General features: G+C 39.2%; 2 protein-coding genes across 2 annotated transcripts; both read right to left on the bottom strand.

The window, feature by feature from the left end:
• Positions 1–1,858: 1,858 nt before the first annotated feature.
• LOC141653138 (CASP-like protein 4A3) lies at positions 1,859–4,910 on the bottom strand. Its single transcript, XM_074460804.1, has 3 exons — positions 4,316–4,910; positions 3,186–3,321; positions 1,859–2,211 (listed from the first exon to the last, which is right to left on the bottom strand). The coding sequence occupies exons 1-3, from the start codon at positions 4,849–4,851 to the stop codon at positions 2,017–2,019; spliced, it is 867 nt and encodes a 288-aa protein (XP_074316905.1). The 5' UTR covers positions 4,852–4,910; the 3' UTR covers positions 1,859–2,016.
• Positions 4,911–9,372: 4,462 nt separating this feature from the next.
• On the bottom strand, positions 9,373–11,282 carry LOC141653139 (uncharacterized). The gene is made up of 7 exons (XM_074460805.1): positions 11,247–11,282; positions 11,130–11,192; positions 10,675–10,760; positions 10,467–10,520; positions 10,047–10,383; positions 9,768–9,939; positions 9,373–9,596 (listed from the first exon to the last, which is right to left on the bottom strand). Exons 2-7 carry the CDS (start codon positions 11,133–11,135, stop codon positions 9,511–9,513), a joined length of 741 nt encoding a protein of 246 aa, XP_074316906.1. The 5' UTR covers positions 11,136–11,192; positions 11,247–11,282; the 3' UTR covers positions 9,373–9,510.
• Positions 11,283–18,920: the final 7,638 nt, after the last annotated feature.

The following is an 18,920-nucleotide window of genomic DNA, read 5'->3' on the forward strand; positions in this document are numbered from 1 at the left end:
ATCAACCGCCAGGTTTTGTCGATCCCTCGTCTCCTCATCATGTTTGTCGCCTTCGAAAGTCCTTGTATGGGTTAAAGCAGGCCCCTCGGGCCTGGTATCATCGATTCGCGACTTTTATTCAGTCTCGGGGATTTCGCAGTAGCGTTTGTGATCAATCCTTATTTATCTATCGTGATGGTGCTAATTTGGCTTACTTGCTCTTATATGTTGATGATATAATTTTGACGGCGTCCAATCCTTCTCTTCTTGGCCAAATCATCCAGGCTCTATCAACTGAATTTGCTATGTCTGACCTTGGGAAGCTCAATCACTTTCTTGGGATACAGGTACATCGACACAGCACGAGCCTCTTCCTTTCGCAAACCCAATATGCTCGTGACATTCTCCAACGCGCCTCTATGGGCTCCTGTAATCCCGTGTGTACTTCTGTTGAACCCGGTGCCAAACTATCCTCCACGGCCGGCCCTCTTTTACCAAACCCGGCTCTATATCGAAGCCTAGCAGGTGCACTTCAATATCTTACTATCACTAGGCCCGATATTACTTATGTTGTTCAACAGGTATGTCTATTCACGCCCAACCCCCCCCCCGTGAGCCACACTTTCAGTTCCTCAAGCGTATTTTACGATATATAAAGGGAACTATTGACCATGGATTGATTATTTCCAAGTCCCCCTACAATACAATAACTGCATATTCCGATGCCGATTGGGCGGGGTGTCCTGACTCACGACTTCCGGCTACTGTGTCTTTCTTGGTGATAATTTAGTGTCTTGGTCTTCTAAGCGCCAACCCACTATATCAAAGTCTAGTGCGGAAGCCGAGTATAGGGGTGTAGCTAATACGGTTGCCGAGACATGCTGGCTACGTAATTTGCTTCTCGAACTCCATGTTCTTATTTCACGAGCTAGCCTTGTCTATTGTGACAATATTTCCGCAGTTTATCTTTCCGGCAATCCCGTTCAACATCAGCGAACTAAACATATTGAGATTGATATTCATTTTGTTCGCGAAAAGGTCCGTCTTGGTACTGTCAAGGTCCTCCATGTTCCTGCCGAATATCAAAACGCGGACATTTTCACTAAAGGCGTTCCCAAGCATTTGTTTACACGGTTTAGATCCAGCCTTAGTGTTTGCTCCGCTCCCACTACGACTGCGGGGATGTATTAGTAAAAATCTTGTTGATATTACGTTGATTTTATATACATGCTTAAAATATTTAGTCCACATTATATGGTTGTAAATAAGGCTAGAATATAGGCTTTTAGTTGTAACCATCCTATAAATATTGTATATGGTTTATCACCCTATTCAAGGGATTATACACTTTCAAGGTTGGTAAGTTGAGTTTTTGCAAAAGAAAAATTAATTACTTAAGCTAAAGGTCACGAGTGGATATTTTACCCATAAAAAATTAAAAACTGTTTACGAAACAAATGAAGGTAATCCGTATAAATAAATAGCTGAGATTATGCAACACACGAAAAATAAAATAAGTAAATAAATAATCGGTATAGTGACGTAATGACGTTTGATTCAGTTGAACTGATTAAAGAATATGGATTAGTAGGGATGAATGAGAGAAAATATAATCGTATTAAATCGCCTCTCAGTCCATCTAACGACTAACAATGAGGCCCGGTCCAATTTATAACCCAAAAAAATGTCTTCAACAACTTCTAGCATGCTAAGCTGTCTTGTACATAGAGTGTCATGGGTCAGAGTCCATTACTGTAATTCAGCTTACTCAAGGTACAAGACATCATTGACCCGGATGTTTTTTCGACGTAATGGACCCGAATGTTTGCTCGTCATACCCCAGTTGTCTCAACGACTGCTTCAAATTAGGGGTCGGATGTACGCAACATTGTCATTTATATTATTGTAAACTGGTAGAACAACACATAAAATTGTTTACAGTGAACAAGGACCTATCTAAGTAATCTAACATATTATATCAGTATTTTCTGTACAATTCTACAGCTAATAATAAGGGAAGAAACTACTGTAATAATTTCAGTATGAATCGCGGTGGCAAAGGTTGTAACCAGAAATGAGAGAGCTCATTGCAAAACAAATGAAAGCCAGAAAGGCCATACTTATTGACGCGGTTGCCTTTTCTGTAAACTCGTCTTTCCCCCAATTTTGTTGCCAGTTATCCACCCTTGAAGCTGAGGCTGAGGCGGCTGATATCAGAAGGTATGCAAGTATCTGCAAAAAACATTAAAATGAGCAACTGTTATTTGACTAGGGCTTAAGAGAACGGAGATTGATGTTAAGGTTTAGCAGTATATGGAACAGGGGTACTTCATCATTAAAGATTAATAAGATGCTCCTTAAATTTTACAAGATGAACTTCATAACATGACGTGAAAAATAAGTCTTGGGTGAGACGGTCCTCTGATAGCACTTGGTGAGTTTTTAAGATAGTCTCAATCTGGAATTTCGAAAACTCACCTCACAACCTTGTATCCTTACCTCATACTCGTATAGGACGGCCTTGCGCACATTTTTGCCTATGCATGATGTAGGGATTTTTGGTATAGACCACACACACAATAATAAATACAAGAATCGGGAAAATAACAAGGACACAATATTTACGAGGTTCACCAACTTGGCTACATCCTCACCATAGTCGCACTAGGAATTTTATTGATCACTCAATATGAGGATACAAATTGCATAGCTATCCTCGTCTTTTATAGCTAATCACAAGCTATAACTCCAAGACATAATAATAACTATGTATAACATCTTACATTTAGTTCAAGTGATTAATGAAGTAAGTTTCTTTGAGTTAGAGAATTCATTCTCATATGTTTCTCATGAAACATATCACTCCATAACGGAGGGAATTAATCCCAAGACATGATATCAGGAATAGCTGAAAATGACGGTATGCAAAACGTGGAAAGGATGATGTAAATGCAGCTCAAACAATTCAAATCTAAGGCCTTAACTTTGAACAAATTGTCAAATAACAGTAATCTTTCAAACAAATAAGCCATAAAACATATCTATAAATGATGAATTTGATTTTGCAGATCACAGCATCTAGCAGTTTGAGAGGATCATAATCATGGATGAAGGTAACGTAGGACAGGGACAGACAAACCTACCATATGCTGGCATATATCAGATGTATAAGATACGGATAAATTAAAATACATTCTTATACTTGCCTGATCCATGAAGAAATTGAATTGGTGGCTAAACCGGTGTCTTATAACATGCTTTCCTGTGGCCATATAACTGCCTAGATCATATGCCTGAAATGCGGAATACACAAATCCGAATACAGCCACTGCCAAACAAAACCTGTGATCAAACGACAGAAAAGTCAGTTTACCATACGGTTACCTAAAGAGAGGGGGAGAGGTCTTGACTCTGAATTTTGAGCAGTAGGATGTTGATATCATTCAAAGGAAAAACAGGATGAGCAAATCACGCAGACGCGAGTTTAAAGGTCTCAAAGTTATATGAAAGTTAGACAGAGTAGACATTACAGGTTTCCGAACATGTGATCATAATGAAGCCTAGTACAAGCTCTGCAACGTCGCCCTTTAGCTAATAAACGTTTCATCCAACTTCAAAAGAGTAAGCCTTCGACTTGGCAAGTGTGACAATGATGTTCAAACCCCCACCAACCCACATAGAAGATACTCATCATTGACAGTTTCAGACAATTTACATTACACCTCTTGAAACGGAGCTCAAAGAACATAACATGATGAAGAGGCTTATAGTCAACTGAAGTTAAAATTCATTCTAACAGTCTAACATACGACTTCATTTGAACACATATCAATTGGATATATAAGCTCGAGTAAAAACGGCCTTCCTCCTATGCTTTAAATTGCCAACAACACCTACTACACGGCTATTATAATTCCATCTGTTTCACTCAATTGCCCTCTTTCCAATTCTTCGCGATGGATATATTGATTGGTGTACTGCAGGCCTATAGTGCAGATGCCAGATAGTAGAGGAACAAAAATGCCAAATTCCACGTCTTTCTCGCGTCTCCTACTATTGTATTCTTCTATACACCACCACCACCACCACCAATGATGCAAATGAATTGAGTGTGATTTGGGGTTAGTATTATCAGTCAATAGCCTTCAACTAATTAACTTTAGACTACGAACAAATAAATTACTCGTACTTCCTTTGTCTCAGTCATTTGATTACGATAGGCCAAAACGCGAGTGAATGATCAATTTATTCATTAAAAGCACACTCAAATTGAAGAGTTAAACAAACGACTAAAACACTCAAAAATAAAATAGGTAAACAAATAACCGGCACAAACCTGTACTCTTTATAACGGTCGAAAGAATCACCGGTCCAACCCTGAGTCTTATCAGTAGCCATAATAGAAAAAGAAATCACACAAAACACAATCTCCAAAACCCTCATCCCCAACCCAACCTTCTTAACAACAACCTCCTTTTTCGACCGCGTAACCACATCCTCCACCCCGCCAAACCTCACTCCTCTCACCTTTCCCTCCCCTACGCCACCTCCACCGCCATACACGATGGCAGAGTTCGCCGGAGGATCCTCCCGGCGACTGAAATGAACGACCTGGTGAGGCGGAGGCGGTGGTGGTGGTTGCGGCGGGGTGGCGGGGAGTGGGGAAGTTAGTGGGGAATAGTATTTTTCGACGGCGGTGGAGGGGACTAATGCGGTGTCGTTTATGATGTGGGGTTTGTCGTCGTCATTTGGGTTGGCGGGTTTCAGGACGGGTTTGGGTCGGGTTGGGGAAGGGAGGGAGACTGCTAAGGGTGGAGGGCGCGGTGGTTTGTTGTTGTTGTGGTGGTGGTTGTTGTTGTTATATTTGTGCATTTTTTTTTTGAATAATTGATCAGAGGAGGGAAAGGAAAGAAGGGACACAAAAGGTTTGATGGAGTGAAGCTTTTTGAAAAGAAGTTAGGAGTTTATGTGAGAGGTAGTTAGTGGAATGCTTTGTGGGCCCTCCTTCCTTTTTTTTTTTTCACAAATTCTTATTTCAGACCGCTATATCCGTCTGAAATGGTCAGACGGATACCATTTCCCCTCACAAAAAATCCATTTAGGGTGTGAGTGGGAAAGCACATGGGGTTGTCCCACCACCCATGTGCTTCTCACTTGTGAGAGGTCTTAATGCGGTCTGAAATAAGGCGGTCTTAAGCAAGACGGACTGTTTTTTTTTTACCTACCAAAAAAAAGAAAAATACGATATGCGGTGCTCTTGAAGTTTCACATTTTACCGAAATACTCAATTTTTTGTTTTGAAAAACTTTAAGAGGTTATAACTTGTGTCTAGGAATTTAGAAAGTGATAATTTTTTTTTCAAATTTATTATTCTTTCCAAGAAAGACGATTTGTAAAAACAAAATTGTTTAAAATTATCGTATTTGAAAACAATTTTGTTTTTTCATTAAATCTTCAAGTTGGAAACAACACTTTTGTTTTTTCATTAAATTAGTTAGTATCTTGAAAAAATCATCTCATATAAAAAAGAGTGAGTATTATACGATAAATAACAATCTTGTACATAAAAAAATTAAGACCTTGTTTCTTTGGATTTAATTTCAGTCTATTTCAATTTAATTCAACTCAGTTTAATTCAGTTCAGTTCATCTTTTCACAAATTAACTCTTAATTCACTTCAATTTAGTTTATTCAGTTCAGCTTCATTAAGTTTAACTCTTTTCCACCAAAAAGAACATGACTTAAATAAAAAAGTACTTTTACTAGCACAAAATAACACGGTTAAGAAACATAACAAGATCACCAACGAGTATTATCCACGTTAATTCTTTACCTCATGCTACAAAATTAGAAAAAGAGTACGTATATTCTAAAAGGCTCAACAAAGAAAAGCATCACCTTCCATTCTTTTTATTTGTTCATTCCTTTGATTTTGCCTTTATTAATTCACCCTAAAGTTTTTTTACTCACTAAAGTTAGGAAGAAAAGATATAAAGTCACTACTTTTGGAGCCTTGATTAAGAAAAAGAATCCAAAATCAATTTGGGTTTTCTTTGATGCTTTCCACTTACAATGTTAATCCCACATTATTATACTTAGCTTTCTATTTTCATCTTGGATTAATTATTTTCTCATGGTATAGTACTATAGTGGTGCTTTTAAGTTTAAATTGAGATTAGTGATTCTAATTTACCAATGATTTGAAAATCATCGATCAAGAATACGACGTAATTATCTTCTTAATCTTGCTATTTTTTAATACATAATCTTGTTTTCTAATTTTCTTGGTTACTGATATAAATAATGCATCAATATTGAAAATGCAGAACAAATAAATTCAATCAGTAAATTATACAAGCAGTTGTATGCAGTTGTACGGTGTAGAATCCGAGCTGTGTATTAAAGTTTTCGAGTTTTGTTTAAAAGAATCTGAGCTATGCTGTAAAGTTCTTGAACTCACACACTTAAATATAAAAAAATAAACTCTTATAAAACTCGAAAAATTACACATAAGCTCGGATTAATATATATATATATATATATATATGGTTGTACCATGCTTATTATACAACTGGTTGTATAGTAATATTTGTGAAATAAATTTCTTTGTTCTTTTCCCACAATTTTTTTTTTCCAGGGTTGAATCCCCCCGAGCCCATGCATTCCCGCACCACCACATGGACCATGTAAGCCACCCCTTTCGGGAGCTACAGTTGCCAAGTGATCATCGCCCCAGCTGGTAGTCGAACCCGGGACCTCTCAACTCCTGCATTTCTGCAAGTTTCAAAGTTTAACCCGACTACCACTGGACTAACACCACTTGGTTTTTTCCCACGAAATCATCTGAACTAAACTAACCTGACATAAAGTGAAATAAAACGAGTTCCAAATTAACTTAATTAAATTAAATTAAACTGAATTAAATGAAACTACAAAGTAAGCTTCAAATAAGAAAACATATTGCTTTCTTAAAATCCTAATTCACAAATGATTTGACCATCGTCGATTTGAGCATTCGACGTAATTACCCTTTACTTATTAGTCTCCGTTCTATATTATATGACGTTTTTGTTTTTTCGAGGTGAGCCTTTGACTTTCATTTATACAAAAATTATAAAAATTGTACCATAAAACTCTTTATGAAAAGAATTTTCAAATGAGTAAACATTTCATTATGTTTACTCTTATATTTTAAGAGATATTAAAGAGAGAATGAAGTCTCTCAAAAAGTGAGAATGACATAAAAAAAAAAAAATGGAAACATTTCTTCTTCTTGTTTGGTAATTTCATTTCTAACATCTGTGATTTCAAATATAAACAATTCACCAATGTTAAAATGTGGAATAGATAAATTTAACACTATTCTTTTAAGTTTTACCTCATTGAACTAAAGTGATACTTCCTCCTATTCTATAATTGATGAGAAGATTAATTTTAATGAAAATATAATAAATGAATTAAATCGTGATGGTTAGTTTCCTTATTTAACAACTAATTGTTTTATACTCCCTCCGTACCACACCAAAGATAATGTAGGGAAAAATGGAGTATTTAAGAAAAAGTGGAAAAAGTAAGGGTAAAGAGGTAAAAAATAGGTGGGGTATGTAATTGTGGGTTTAATTGTGGGTTAGTATGTGGGATATGTAATGACATTTTGAGTAAATATCAAATGAGTATAAGGATAACTTGGTAATGTTGTGGGCCAAATAAGGAATGTTACCTTTGGTGTGATACGTCCGTTTATAGTAAGTGTTACCTTTTGTGTGGTGTGTTACCTTTGGTGTGGTACGGAGGGAGTATCAATTTTATTTTATTTTAATTAAAATATTATTATAGTTTAGAGTTTAGTGAAAATAATAGAATTTGATGAGAAGATTAATTTTAATGAAAATATAATAGATGAATTAAACTGTGATTGTTAGTTTCCTTATTTACTGAATGAACATAATTATAATTAGTTTCCTTTTTTGAGAATATGTTTTTTGACAGAAAAATAATAGAAATCACATATTCTTTTAGTAGATAAAGGATGCTCTTAGATTCGGTGGTTAGACCAAGCTTATAAAAAAAAGTTAAAATTACAACAATATCCATTTTTGTCCCTATTTGTTAACACTATATGAGATATATAGTTGAATCTAATAAGAAGATAATAAAAAAATAATAATAAAAATTCGCTGTCTAGGAATGGAATGAATTGGGATGAAAAACTACAGAATTATGGAGTTCTAACTACATACCTTTCAAAACATGTTTGGTTTATTGGAAAAAATACACATCCAAGGTATGGAGTTTTGAATCCATGGAGAAGAGGTGTGTATGAGATTACAAGGGATTGGAATGGAGTTAGAATCCATTGGGTAACTTCATTCCAAAATGCTCCAATCAAACATTGGAGCATTGTGTTATTTGAAAGATGTAGAAACAAAGGAGAATAGAAATACCAGATGAATTATAAGCGATCAGAAAGTAAAACCCGTAAGTAGTGCCGTGGTAGAAGCCACTGCCTTGAAAACTATTTCCCCGGTACGACCGTGGTGGCGATCAGCTAGTGCCGGTAGTTCCCCAAGGATAACACTACAATCTCCACGCAATTCCGCCCACTCGGAATAATTTTCTGTGTGTAAAAGGTGTGGAATATACAAGCAGAGCGGGCGGTTGACTTATTCCCCAACGAGGAAAGGGTCACGACCCCACCGCAGGCGATTGCCAAATCCCGAATCCCGAATCCAAATCCGGTCCGGGCCGGGCTCGGCACGCGCACGGGTGTGCGAGCTGAATTAAGCACCTCGCAAGGCTTCTACAAAAGCCTCGCTTGACCGTGGTGGCGATCAGCTAGTGCCGGTAGTTCCCCAAGGATAACACTACAATCTCCACGCAGTTCCGCCCACTCGGAATAATTTTCTGTGTGTAAAAGGTGTGGAATATACAGCAGAGCAGGCGGTTGACTTATTCCCCAACGAGGGAAAGGGTCACAGCCCACCGCAGGCGATTGCCAAATCCCGAATCCCGAATCCAAATCCGGTCCGGGCCGGGCTCGGCACGCGCACGGGTGTGCGAGCTGAATTAAGCACCTCGCAAGGCTTCTACAAAAGCCTCGCTTGACCCACTAGTGACCCACTAGTGATAGTGTAAGGTAAGAAGACATATATAAACACATGAAGCTCTCTTTTCCTCACCAATGTGGGACAATTGGAAAAAAAGAGAAGCCTCACAAAGCCCCTATTTCCAACACATTGTAGTGATGGCAATCATGTATTCGTGGTGGTCAATTTGGTCCCGTCCGAGTTAGTCCGTGCGGTTTTTCTGGTAAAGATCAGTCTGAAATAGACCTGTCAAATCAGTTTACACCAAACACCCCTTTCTCGTTGCTATCGAGGGTGTAGACATCGGTTTACACCCAAAAAAATCATTTAAATAGATTACTCTGTTTTTTGGTGGTTAATGGTTACCAGGTTTGAAAACAATTGCAGCATTATTTGTTTGAGATACACATACATACATACATACAAGCTTCGCCATGATTAACCTTCAGTCATAGCCGAAACCACACACCGAATTGAACTCCATGCATTCCAAGCACTCAAAACCTGGAGGGTGTCGTACGTCCGAATCACCTGTGAAAATGAAATGCACAAATTAGCGCGCAGACTGCAGACCGCCCACAACAATCACAATTAGCTACATGAATGATTACGTAACTAGTTTAACTGAAGGGAAATTGATAGAGGGAAAAACAAAATAGATATTCCGAACCAAGGGAGACTTTTCAGTTTTCACTAACATACCATATTCCTTAGAATCCAGGATGCAACAGAAAGTAACTTTATTTTCACTGTCCACCTCGGCAAAAAAGAGTTGTTCTTGTCTAGATTCGGAGACTTTGAGGTGAGCATAGAAGTTCAAATGTAGGAACTCTTCAAAGTCCAATATTTCACACTGCATCGTATATTCGTAATCCTACTAGCACCATATTGACAAGGAAAACATCCAACTCATGAGAAATGAAACATTATTAACGAGTACAAAATAGACAAATTATTAAACAATAGGGTTAAGGAGAAAACCTCGGTGCAGTCACCAGTCGCAGTCGCGTTGAAATGTGCCAAAGCTAGCTCACCGTATCTCCTGTTCATTTGTTCCGTAGTCTCCCCTCGATCATCATCACGAGATGGTTCAGTTCCTTTAACAACGAAATAATGGTACCATGTACAATAGTTGTACGGATCTAGGATCACATTCGCCTTAGCTTCAGTTCCTAATGTTGAAACCCATTCACAATAATTTTCCACATACAAGATTTCATCGATTTTGGGTTCGGATCTTGACATGAACCATTCAGCGTAATCTTTCAGCTCTAGGACCTCTCTCGCAACAGATTTTAGGTCCTTTAATTCTTTAGCCCTGTATTTTGCGGAATATACAAACTAATATCATTGATCAGCTAACAAGCAAACAATGATGTTGCAAACGGAAAAATTTCTCACGTTTTGAACTCAAGAAGACGACGAAGTCGCTTTCCCGGAGAGAAAGCAATGGAGCTGCAAAATAATTAAGAAAAACATAAGTAGCCAACATAACATCTATAAGTTGAATAATGATTCAATTCTTGTTTAAGACGTCAATATATGGCTTAAACATAAAACGGGCCAAGTATGGTAGATGAGACAAAAGGAAAAAAAGGCAGAAGATTACTCTGAGCTATTAGTAGAGTTATCTGAATCTTCGCTGCTATCATTTTCGATCTGTTTAGTAAGACATTCCCAAAGCGTCTCCCTCGCCTGAATTATTTATTGTTAATAGCGAGGCTTCAGAAGTGGCAAATATGCATGCGAAATCATAGGTTAATTTACTCCATAGTTTCCTAGGGCTAAACACACTCAAACGGCAAGCATCAATTCTGGATCTTCTAGGGTTGAGAAAGATGTCTATATGATACAGAGGATTGGGCCTAAGAATTTGTCATCATTGATAATTCTTCTTCGTCTTTATTATTTGTTTACTTTTAATTAAAATACTTGATAGAAAAATATAACATATGATGAATAAGAATAAATATATGCTCATCGTGTAAACAACCTCTTTAAATTTTCTTCACATCATCAAACAACTGTAAAATAAAACTACACAAGTAAAAAAAAAACACGTACCACCATATTGGAGAGGAAGGTAGAGATTGTCGATCGTCAAGGCCTCTTATTTAGGGTTAATAACTAAACAAGATTTTTTTTTTTTTTTTTGGTTTTTGTTTTTGTTTTTGGTCAAACTAAACAAGATTTTGTTGTGAGCGTGTTTATATATTGGATAGAAGCTTTGGGAAATCTATTTTAATATTAGGATTGTTTAATTGGTGGTTCGAAATTAAGACGAGACCGGATTGCATAATTTAGTCCGGATCGTATTTTATATGATCTTGTCTATTGTCCACTATCCACCTATTTATTCTACTTTAGCCTTCAGTCTTTGGGCCCGTCGTGGACTGAGCTTACAAAACAAAAGAAATATTATTATTTTTGAATACTCCCTTCGTCACACTTTTTTGAATTTATTCGATTTTTTTTAGCCAAATTAGATTAGAATTGATGAAAACCAAATATCATATACTCCCCCTAGTCTGATTGTTGGTTCCTCCCATGTGAGTTTTATTTAACCCTTTACAAGTTTATGACGAATATCGACCGTCACAAATGAGAATTTGTGCCAAGTTAAGGAGCTAGTTACCAAGTACACAACTCCAGGGGCGTCTTAAAACAAATTGAGGCCCGGTGCGACACGGAAAAATGAGGCCCCAAAATGAATGCTTAAGTATATTATACTTCGAGATTTGTATTGAATTTCATTAATAAAACCTCATAATACGGTGATTAAAAGCGAAGGCCCGGTTCCCACGCCCGTGGTTGCCCGTAGCCTTAGACACCCCTGCACAACTCACAACTTCTACGTAGCAAAGATAGCCCTTAAAAAACGACACGTGTGACCGACATTTTCCACCTTCAAACACCTAACAATAATCTATTAAAAATAAATAAAGATAAAGAAATCCTAAACACAAAATCTAAGTTAAACAATGATAAGAATGTAAGGACAATATTATTGATAATCTAATTGATTAGAGAATACTTGTGTTGTTCCATTCATCCAATATAAGCTATTTATACAAGCTGAGGAAGGAACTCAAAGGATGCTATTAAATGGGTACATTGTATCATTGGGATTGTTTGGTTGACAATGGGAAGATGGAGTTCCCATGAAATAAAATTCATATGATTTTGCAAATCATGTGAATCGCAAAAAAGTTGTTTGGTTGGGATATGTGAACTCAATTCATGTGGGAAGTTCCACTTACCAAAGGGGGGGCTAGGTAAATGACTCCCTACATTATGTAGGAATTGGAGTTCCATAGGAACTTCAACTTCCCATGAATTGGGTAACCAAACAAGACCTCATTTTTGCAGTTCCTAAGAACTTCCAATTCACATGAATTTGGAAGGCAACCAAACAACCCGTAACTTATAATTTACTATGATGCATTGTTATCATACGACTTCAACCATCTTGATTACCAAGAACGGTAGTACCGAGGACGGGCCTCTCGGCTTAAATACCCCCCCCCCCCCCCCCACCTGTAATACTACGGTTTTATGAGTCTCTGGGTACTTGATCCGTGTCATTTATATGATGTTTTATACCTCATTTTACACGCATTTCAGAGCTCATTTGTGTAGTTTATGCTACTATTTCCCCTATTTCCGTCTACTTTCGTGTTTTTGTACATTATTGCAGAAATGTGAAGAATTCAGCGGAAATCAAGCTAAATCCGCCCCCGAGTATCTTGCATTGCAGTTGACGTGAAGTATTCACTTAAGGAACGAGCTTGGTGCGCATTTCGAGGCCCAAAAGACAAATCCACGAGAAGTTAGAAGTCAAGTGTCAGCTACTTCAGTCGATCGACCACTGCCTTCAGTCGATCGACCAACCCACGACATCCAGAAGCTACTGTACACAGCAGCTCAGTCGAGCGACCGGTCACTGTGGTCGATTAATAACAGTGCCGATATCCAAAAGAGCCGTTGCTCTCATATCAGCAATATAGCTGTTGCACAATATTTCATCAATATTCATATACAAGGAAAATATAATCATTTTCCATATATCTCTCCCTTTGTATATATTCCTTATTAGTTTTGATTCTTTGGTATAAATAGCTTAGCATATACCTTGTATTGACACACGATTACAGTATTGAAATAATACAATTCATATTCTCATTTATATTATGGTATCAGGTTCTAGGTTTCATTGATCCTAAACCGCCGAACTCGCCGTCATTATTCATCATCCCCAAATGACAGGCGACACTACAACTACGATTCCAGAATCCAAAAATACCCCATCTTACTCGATTGTTCCGGTCGAAAATCCCGGAGCCCGAATCACACAAACTCTGCTAAATGGTAGAAACTACGATGAATGGTGTCGCACACTCTGTCTCGCGCTCCTTGCCAAAGGAAAACTCGATTATGTTGACGGCACCATATCCAAACCCGACTCTGCTGATCCGGATTACAAGTCTTGGCGCTCTGCTAATGCCTTGGTTTGTATGTGGATTTACAACTCCATAGAACCGTATCTCCGTACTTCGATCAGTCTGCCGGAGGAAGCTACGCAATTGCTCATCGATATCAAGCACCGATTCACTCTGGTAAATGATGCTCACATTTTTCAATTAGAAAGTGATATTGTTGCTTGTAAACAGGGACCGACGGAGACAATCATGTCCTATTTTGGTCGCATCAAAAAATTATGGGACGATCTTTTAGAAAGTGATGCCTTACCAATGTGTCGCTGCAATCCATGCGCCTGTAATCTGAAGGCACACTTGGATCTCCGTCGGGACAAAAAACGGGTACGCTCTTTCCTCATGGGTCTCGATGCTAGGTATGGTGTCCTTCGTTCTCATATTTTAGGCACCGATCCTTTACCATCTTTGAATCAAATTTATAGCCGTCTTCAACACGAAGAAGGTATGCGTAACACCCTTCAAAACTCAACCCCCATTCCTCAACCCGAACCCATGATTTATGCTGCGACTGCCACACCCTACGGTGCTCAAACAGGGGGGACTGGAAACAGGGGACCACTAAATGCAGGGGGGGCTCCTCGACCTCTGCTCCGAACCCGAACCCGAACCCTATTAAGACCACCTGCCTTGCGTGTAAAAGACCAGGACACTCCTTCAAATCCTGTTTTCGGGTCACAGGAAACTTTCCTGATTGGTGGGGGACGCGACCCCGTGACCGTATTATCCTTCCCCCCGATGCTACTGACCTTAGTCAAGCCATCTTTATCCCGGACGAACGACATAAGTCCAAGCGGCAGGCTGCTCCTCGGGCTCATATGGTTACACAGGCTGCGTCATCATCCTCGACTGCCTCACCGTTTGACAATATTGATGTCAATAATCTTACTCCGGAGGAACTAGCTGTGCTCTCGAAATTATTAAAATCTCACAAAACAGCTGCTCCTGAACAACTCAATGGTAATATTCCTCTTACTTCTTGGATAATTGACACCGGGGCATCCAATCACATGTCGGGGTGTCGCTCTCATTTTACTAATTTACGGCCCATATCTCCTCTATTGGTTGGATTACCGAATGGAGACCGAACACGGGCTACACATTGCGGGGATATAATTTTATCTCCTCGCCTTATTTTAAAAAATGCTTTGTTTGCTTCTAATCTCCAATGCCACTTAATTTCTGTCTCTAGTTTACTTCTTGACGATAGCCTAATAATTCAATTTTCTCAAAAATTGTGTCTAATACAGGACCGTTCCTCGAGGAGGGTGATTGGTGCGGGTAAACAGCGTGAGGGACTTTACTACCTACATGACGTCCAACATCATGAGGTCAAGAGTTTTATGGTGAACTCCGTCGATCAAAACGAACTATGGCATCGGAGGTTGGGGCACCCTTCTTCCGAAATAAATCGTTTTCTCCCTTTTTCGAATAATGCCTCTCGTTCTATTTCATCTTTCCATAGTAAAACTTGTGAGATTTGCATTCGTGCCAAACAAACCCGTACTTGTTTTCCTTTAAGTTCTAATAATGCTTTATCTATTTTTGATTTAATACATTGCGATCTTTGGGGTCCCTACTCCGAAAATGGATCTTGTGGGTCTACCTACTTTCTTACCATAGTCAATGATTTTTCACGATCAACTTGGGTCTATTTATTACGATATAAAAGCGAAACTCGTCAAAAAATATTAAATTTTTTTGCTATGGTCGAGCGTCAATTTAACAAGAAAATAAAATGCTTACGCACGGACAACGGTTCCGAGTTTTCATGTCTTTTACCTTTTTTTAACGAAAATGGGGTCCTCTTTCAAACATCCAATGTTGACACCCCACAGCAAAACGGGCGAGTTGAACGGAAACACCGACATATTTTAAATGTAGCTCGCGCTCTTCTTTTTCAAGCCTCTTTACCCGTTTTATTTTGGGGGGAGTGTGTTTTAACAGCTGTTTATTTAATTAATCGAACCCCTTCCAAACTTTTAAATGGTAAAACCCCATACGAGCTCTTATTTAACAAGCCTCCACCTATGGAGCAACTACGAATTTTTGGTTGCCTTTGTTACGCAAAGACTATAAATCGCAGTCGCGACAAATTCGCCTCTCGCAGCCGTAAATGCATATTTATTGGCTATCCTTTTGGAAAAAAGGGTTGGCGCCTCTACGATCTCGACATGGGAACCTACTTTGATTCCCGTGATGTCATATTTGTGGAGGACAATTTTCCATATCAAACACTTAATCTTCATGAAAATGACGCACCTATTTCTTTTTTTGATGACACCATAACTGACGACAATCTTCTCCTTGTTCACCATCCCGATCCCACGAACATTGCTTCCACACCCACGTCCGACCCAGTCACGACCTCCACTTCCACCCCAGCCACGACCGACACTCCCACCACGGCTGCCTCTGACCCTACACCCGCCGAGCAGCCTTCAACCGTGCCCCATCCTAACACCGACGCCTTAGGCCGTGGACATCGAACGAAGTTCCCAAACTCGAACCTTAAAGACTTCGTTGTCAACACCACTCGTCCCTCGACACACGCTCTTACAACGTCATCCACCTCCTCAGGTACACGTTTTCCTATCTCGAACTATCTTAATTGCGATAAGTTTTCCCCTAACCATCAAGTTTTCTTGTCGGCCGTGACCAAAAATCACGAGCCTAGTAGTTTTTATGATGCCATGCAGGACGACCACTGGAAGCAGGCTATGAAACTCGAGATAGAAGCTCTCGAAAGGAATAATACTTGGACTCTCGAGGATTTACCACCAAATAAGAAAGCGATCGGTTCCAAGTGGGTGTACAAAATCAAATATAATGCCGACGGTAGTATTGAACGCTATAAAGCTCGCTTGGTTGTCATGGGCAACCGACAGGTTGAAGGCGTCGACTACAATAAGACATTTGCTCCTACCGTGAAGCTTGTTACAGTCCGCACTCTCCTTGCCATTGCCGCCGCGAAGAAATGGACCCTCCATCAAATGGATGTCCATAACGCATTCCTACACGGGGACTTAGACGAGGAGGTGTATATGCGCCCTCCTCCGGGTTTTAATTCTTCCACCAACGGAAAAGTATGTCGTCTGCGAAAGTCTTTATATGGGCTCAAACAAGCTCCCCGGTGCTGGTATGCTAAGTTGGCCGCTGCCCTTACTAACTATGGGTTCAAACATTGCCCGTATGATCACTCACTCTTTTCATTCTCTATCAACAAAACTGAAGTTCATGTCCTCGTTTATGTGGATGACCTCGTCATTTGTGGTAATGATCCTATCATGATTTCTAAATTCAAGAATTATTTATCTACTTGTTTCCATATGAAGGACCTTGGCAACCTCAAGTATTTCCTTGGTCTCGAAATAGCCCGAAATTCAACCGACTTATTTGTCTCTCAACGCAAATACGCTCTCGACATAATCAGTGAGACAGGCCTCCTTGGGTCACGACCACAAAGCATTCCCATGGAACCCAACCACCAATTAGGTCTCTCCACCGCACCTTTACTAAAGGACCCGCAACCGTATCGACGACTAGTTGGCCGCCTCGTCTATCTCACAATCACTCGGCCAGAGCTCTCCTACGCAGTTCACACTTTGGCTCAGTTTATGCATGCCCCTACCACCGATCATTGGAAAGCCGGATTGCAAGTAGTACGGTATCTTAAGAACTCTCCGGGTCAAGGCCTTCTCTTTAAATCGGATTCTGATTTATCGCTTAATGCCTACTGCGATTCTGACTACGCCACCTGCCCAAATACTCGAAGGTCTCTCATGGGGTACCTTATTTATCTAGGTTCCTCGCCTATCTCCTGGAAAACAAAGAAACAAACAACGGTCTCTTTATCCTCAACGGAAGCCGAATACCGAGCAATGGCGTACACTACGTGCGAACTCAAATGGCTCACGGGCCTCATCTCCTTCCTCGGCATACCACAAATAAAGCCAATCAGTCTACTTTGTGACAACCAATCCGCCTTACACATTGCTCAAAATCCCGTCTTCCATGCCCGAACCAAACATATAGAGGTGGACTGTCACTTTGTGCGCGACGAAATACAAAAGGGTGCTATTGTTACAGGCTATATCCACACCAAAAATCAACGCGCCGATATTCTCACAAAAGCCCTCGGTCGTGCTTCTTTTGAAGATCTTCTATCCAAGTTGGGCGTTACCGACCTCCACGCACCAACTTGAGGGGGGGTAATAACAGTGCCGATATCCAAAAGAGCCGTTGCTCTCATATCAGCAATATAGCTGTTGCACAATATTTCATCAATATTCATATACAAGGAAAATATAATCATTTTCCATATATCTCTCCCTTTGTATATATTCCTTATTAGTTTTGATTCTTTGGTATAAATAGCTTAGCATATACCTTGTATTGACACACGATTACAGTATTGAAATAATACAATTCATATTCTCATTTATATTATCGATCGACCAGACCGTACTTCAGACGAGAATTAAAAGATCGAGGAACTTGAAGCCCATGATACATTAGGTTTTGGAATAAGAACTACGTTGTATTCTATATAACGTAAGCTAGGTTTACAGATTATGCATTGAGAAAATTATCCAGTTACATTCAGTTTTAGTTTATCAAATAATTAGGGTTCGGGATATTATTTCGCATTGGATTTTCGTTCGTGCTTTCAATCATTCCGTTACAATTCTTCTGCGATTTTGGTATTCTTCTTATTCCATTTTATTACTTTATTTGCATTCATGGATATAGAATTGTTAGTTAGTTTCCCGAAACCATAATTATCGTTTTATGCTAGCCTTTTGTTCCGTTGTTTTAATCATGAATTCAGTAGTTAATTTCGTTAATTTCATTGTTGTTATCATCCCTAGTATGAGTAGCTAATTTAATCGTGCTAGGATGTAGGGGATCTGTAGGTTAGGCGGCGTAGAATTAACATGGCCTGAATCGCGTGTTGGTCGATCTGTAGGGTAATATCCGTATAAGACCCTTAAAATTTAGGACTATAACGCAAATTTTATATGTGATTTATGGTCATAAACGAAAATACAATAGAAAAGATAAAGGTAAAGAATCAACCTCGGGTCCTAGTGCAATTCGGCAAAATGAATAGAAATCAACGTAGATTTCCTCCTAATTGTTGCACCCAAGACCGTCTGAGACCATGCCCTTGTGCTAGAATGTATTCTCTAATTGCCTTGCAATATTGAGAGAATTGTTATGTGAGTTTTTGCTAGATGTGAGATCTAGGTTTTTCAGAGAGAAAATGCTCCTCAAAAACCCTAATATTTTTGCAAAATGAATCATTAGGTTACAAAAGAGAGAGAGCTCTCTTTTGTTTGCTTCATTCGGCCAAAACCGT

This window comes from Silene latifolia, chromosome 4 (genome assembly GCF_048544455.1).
Source record: "Silene latifolia isolate original U9 population chromosome 4, ASM4854445v1, whole genome shotgun sequence".
Taxonomy (NCBI): Eukaryota; Viridiplantae; Streptophyta; class Magnoliopsida; order Caryophyllales; family Caryophyllaceae; genus Silene; species Silene latifolia.

What these genes read in the sequence shown, in the direction of transcription:
- LOC141653139 (XM_074460805.1), bottom strand. An exon ending in AACTCTACTAATAGCTCAGA is followed by an intron (nt 10,521 to 10,674) that starts GTAATCTTCTGC and finishes ATTATTTTGCAG; the next exon opens with CTCCATTGCTTTCTCTCCGG. An exon ending in CGACTGGTGACTGCACCGAG is followed by an intron (nt 9,940 to 10,046) that starts GTTTTCTCCTTA and finishes TGGTGCTAGTAG; the next exon opens with GATTACGAATATACGATGCA.
- LOC141653138 (XM_074460804.1), bottom strand. Translation starts at nt 4,851, where the DNA reads ATGCACAAATATAACAACAACAACCACCACCACAACAACAACAAACCA. An exon ending in GACCGTTATAAAGAGTACAG is followed by an intron (nt 3,322 to 4,315) that starts GTTTGTGCCGGT and finishes GTTTGATCACAG; the next exon opens with GTTTTGTTTGGCAGTGGCTG. An exon ending in TCAATTTCTTCATGGATCAG is followed by an intron (nt 2,212 to 3,185) that starts GCAAGTATAAGA and finishes TGTTTTTTGCAG; the next exon opens with ATACTTGCATACCTTCTGAT.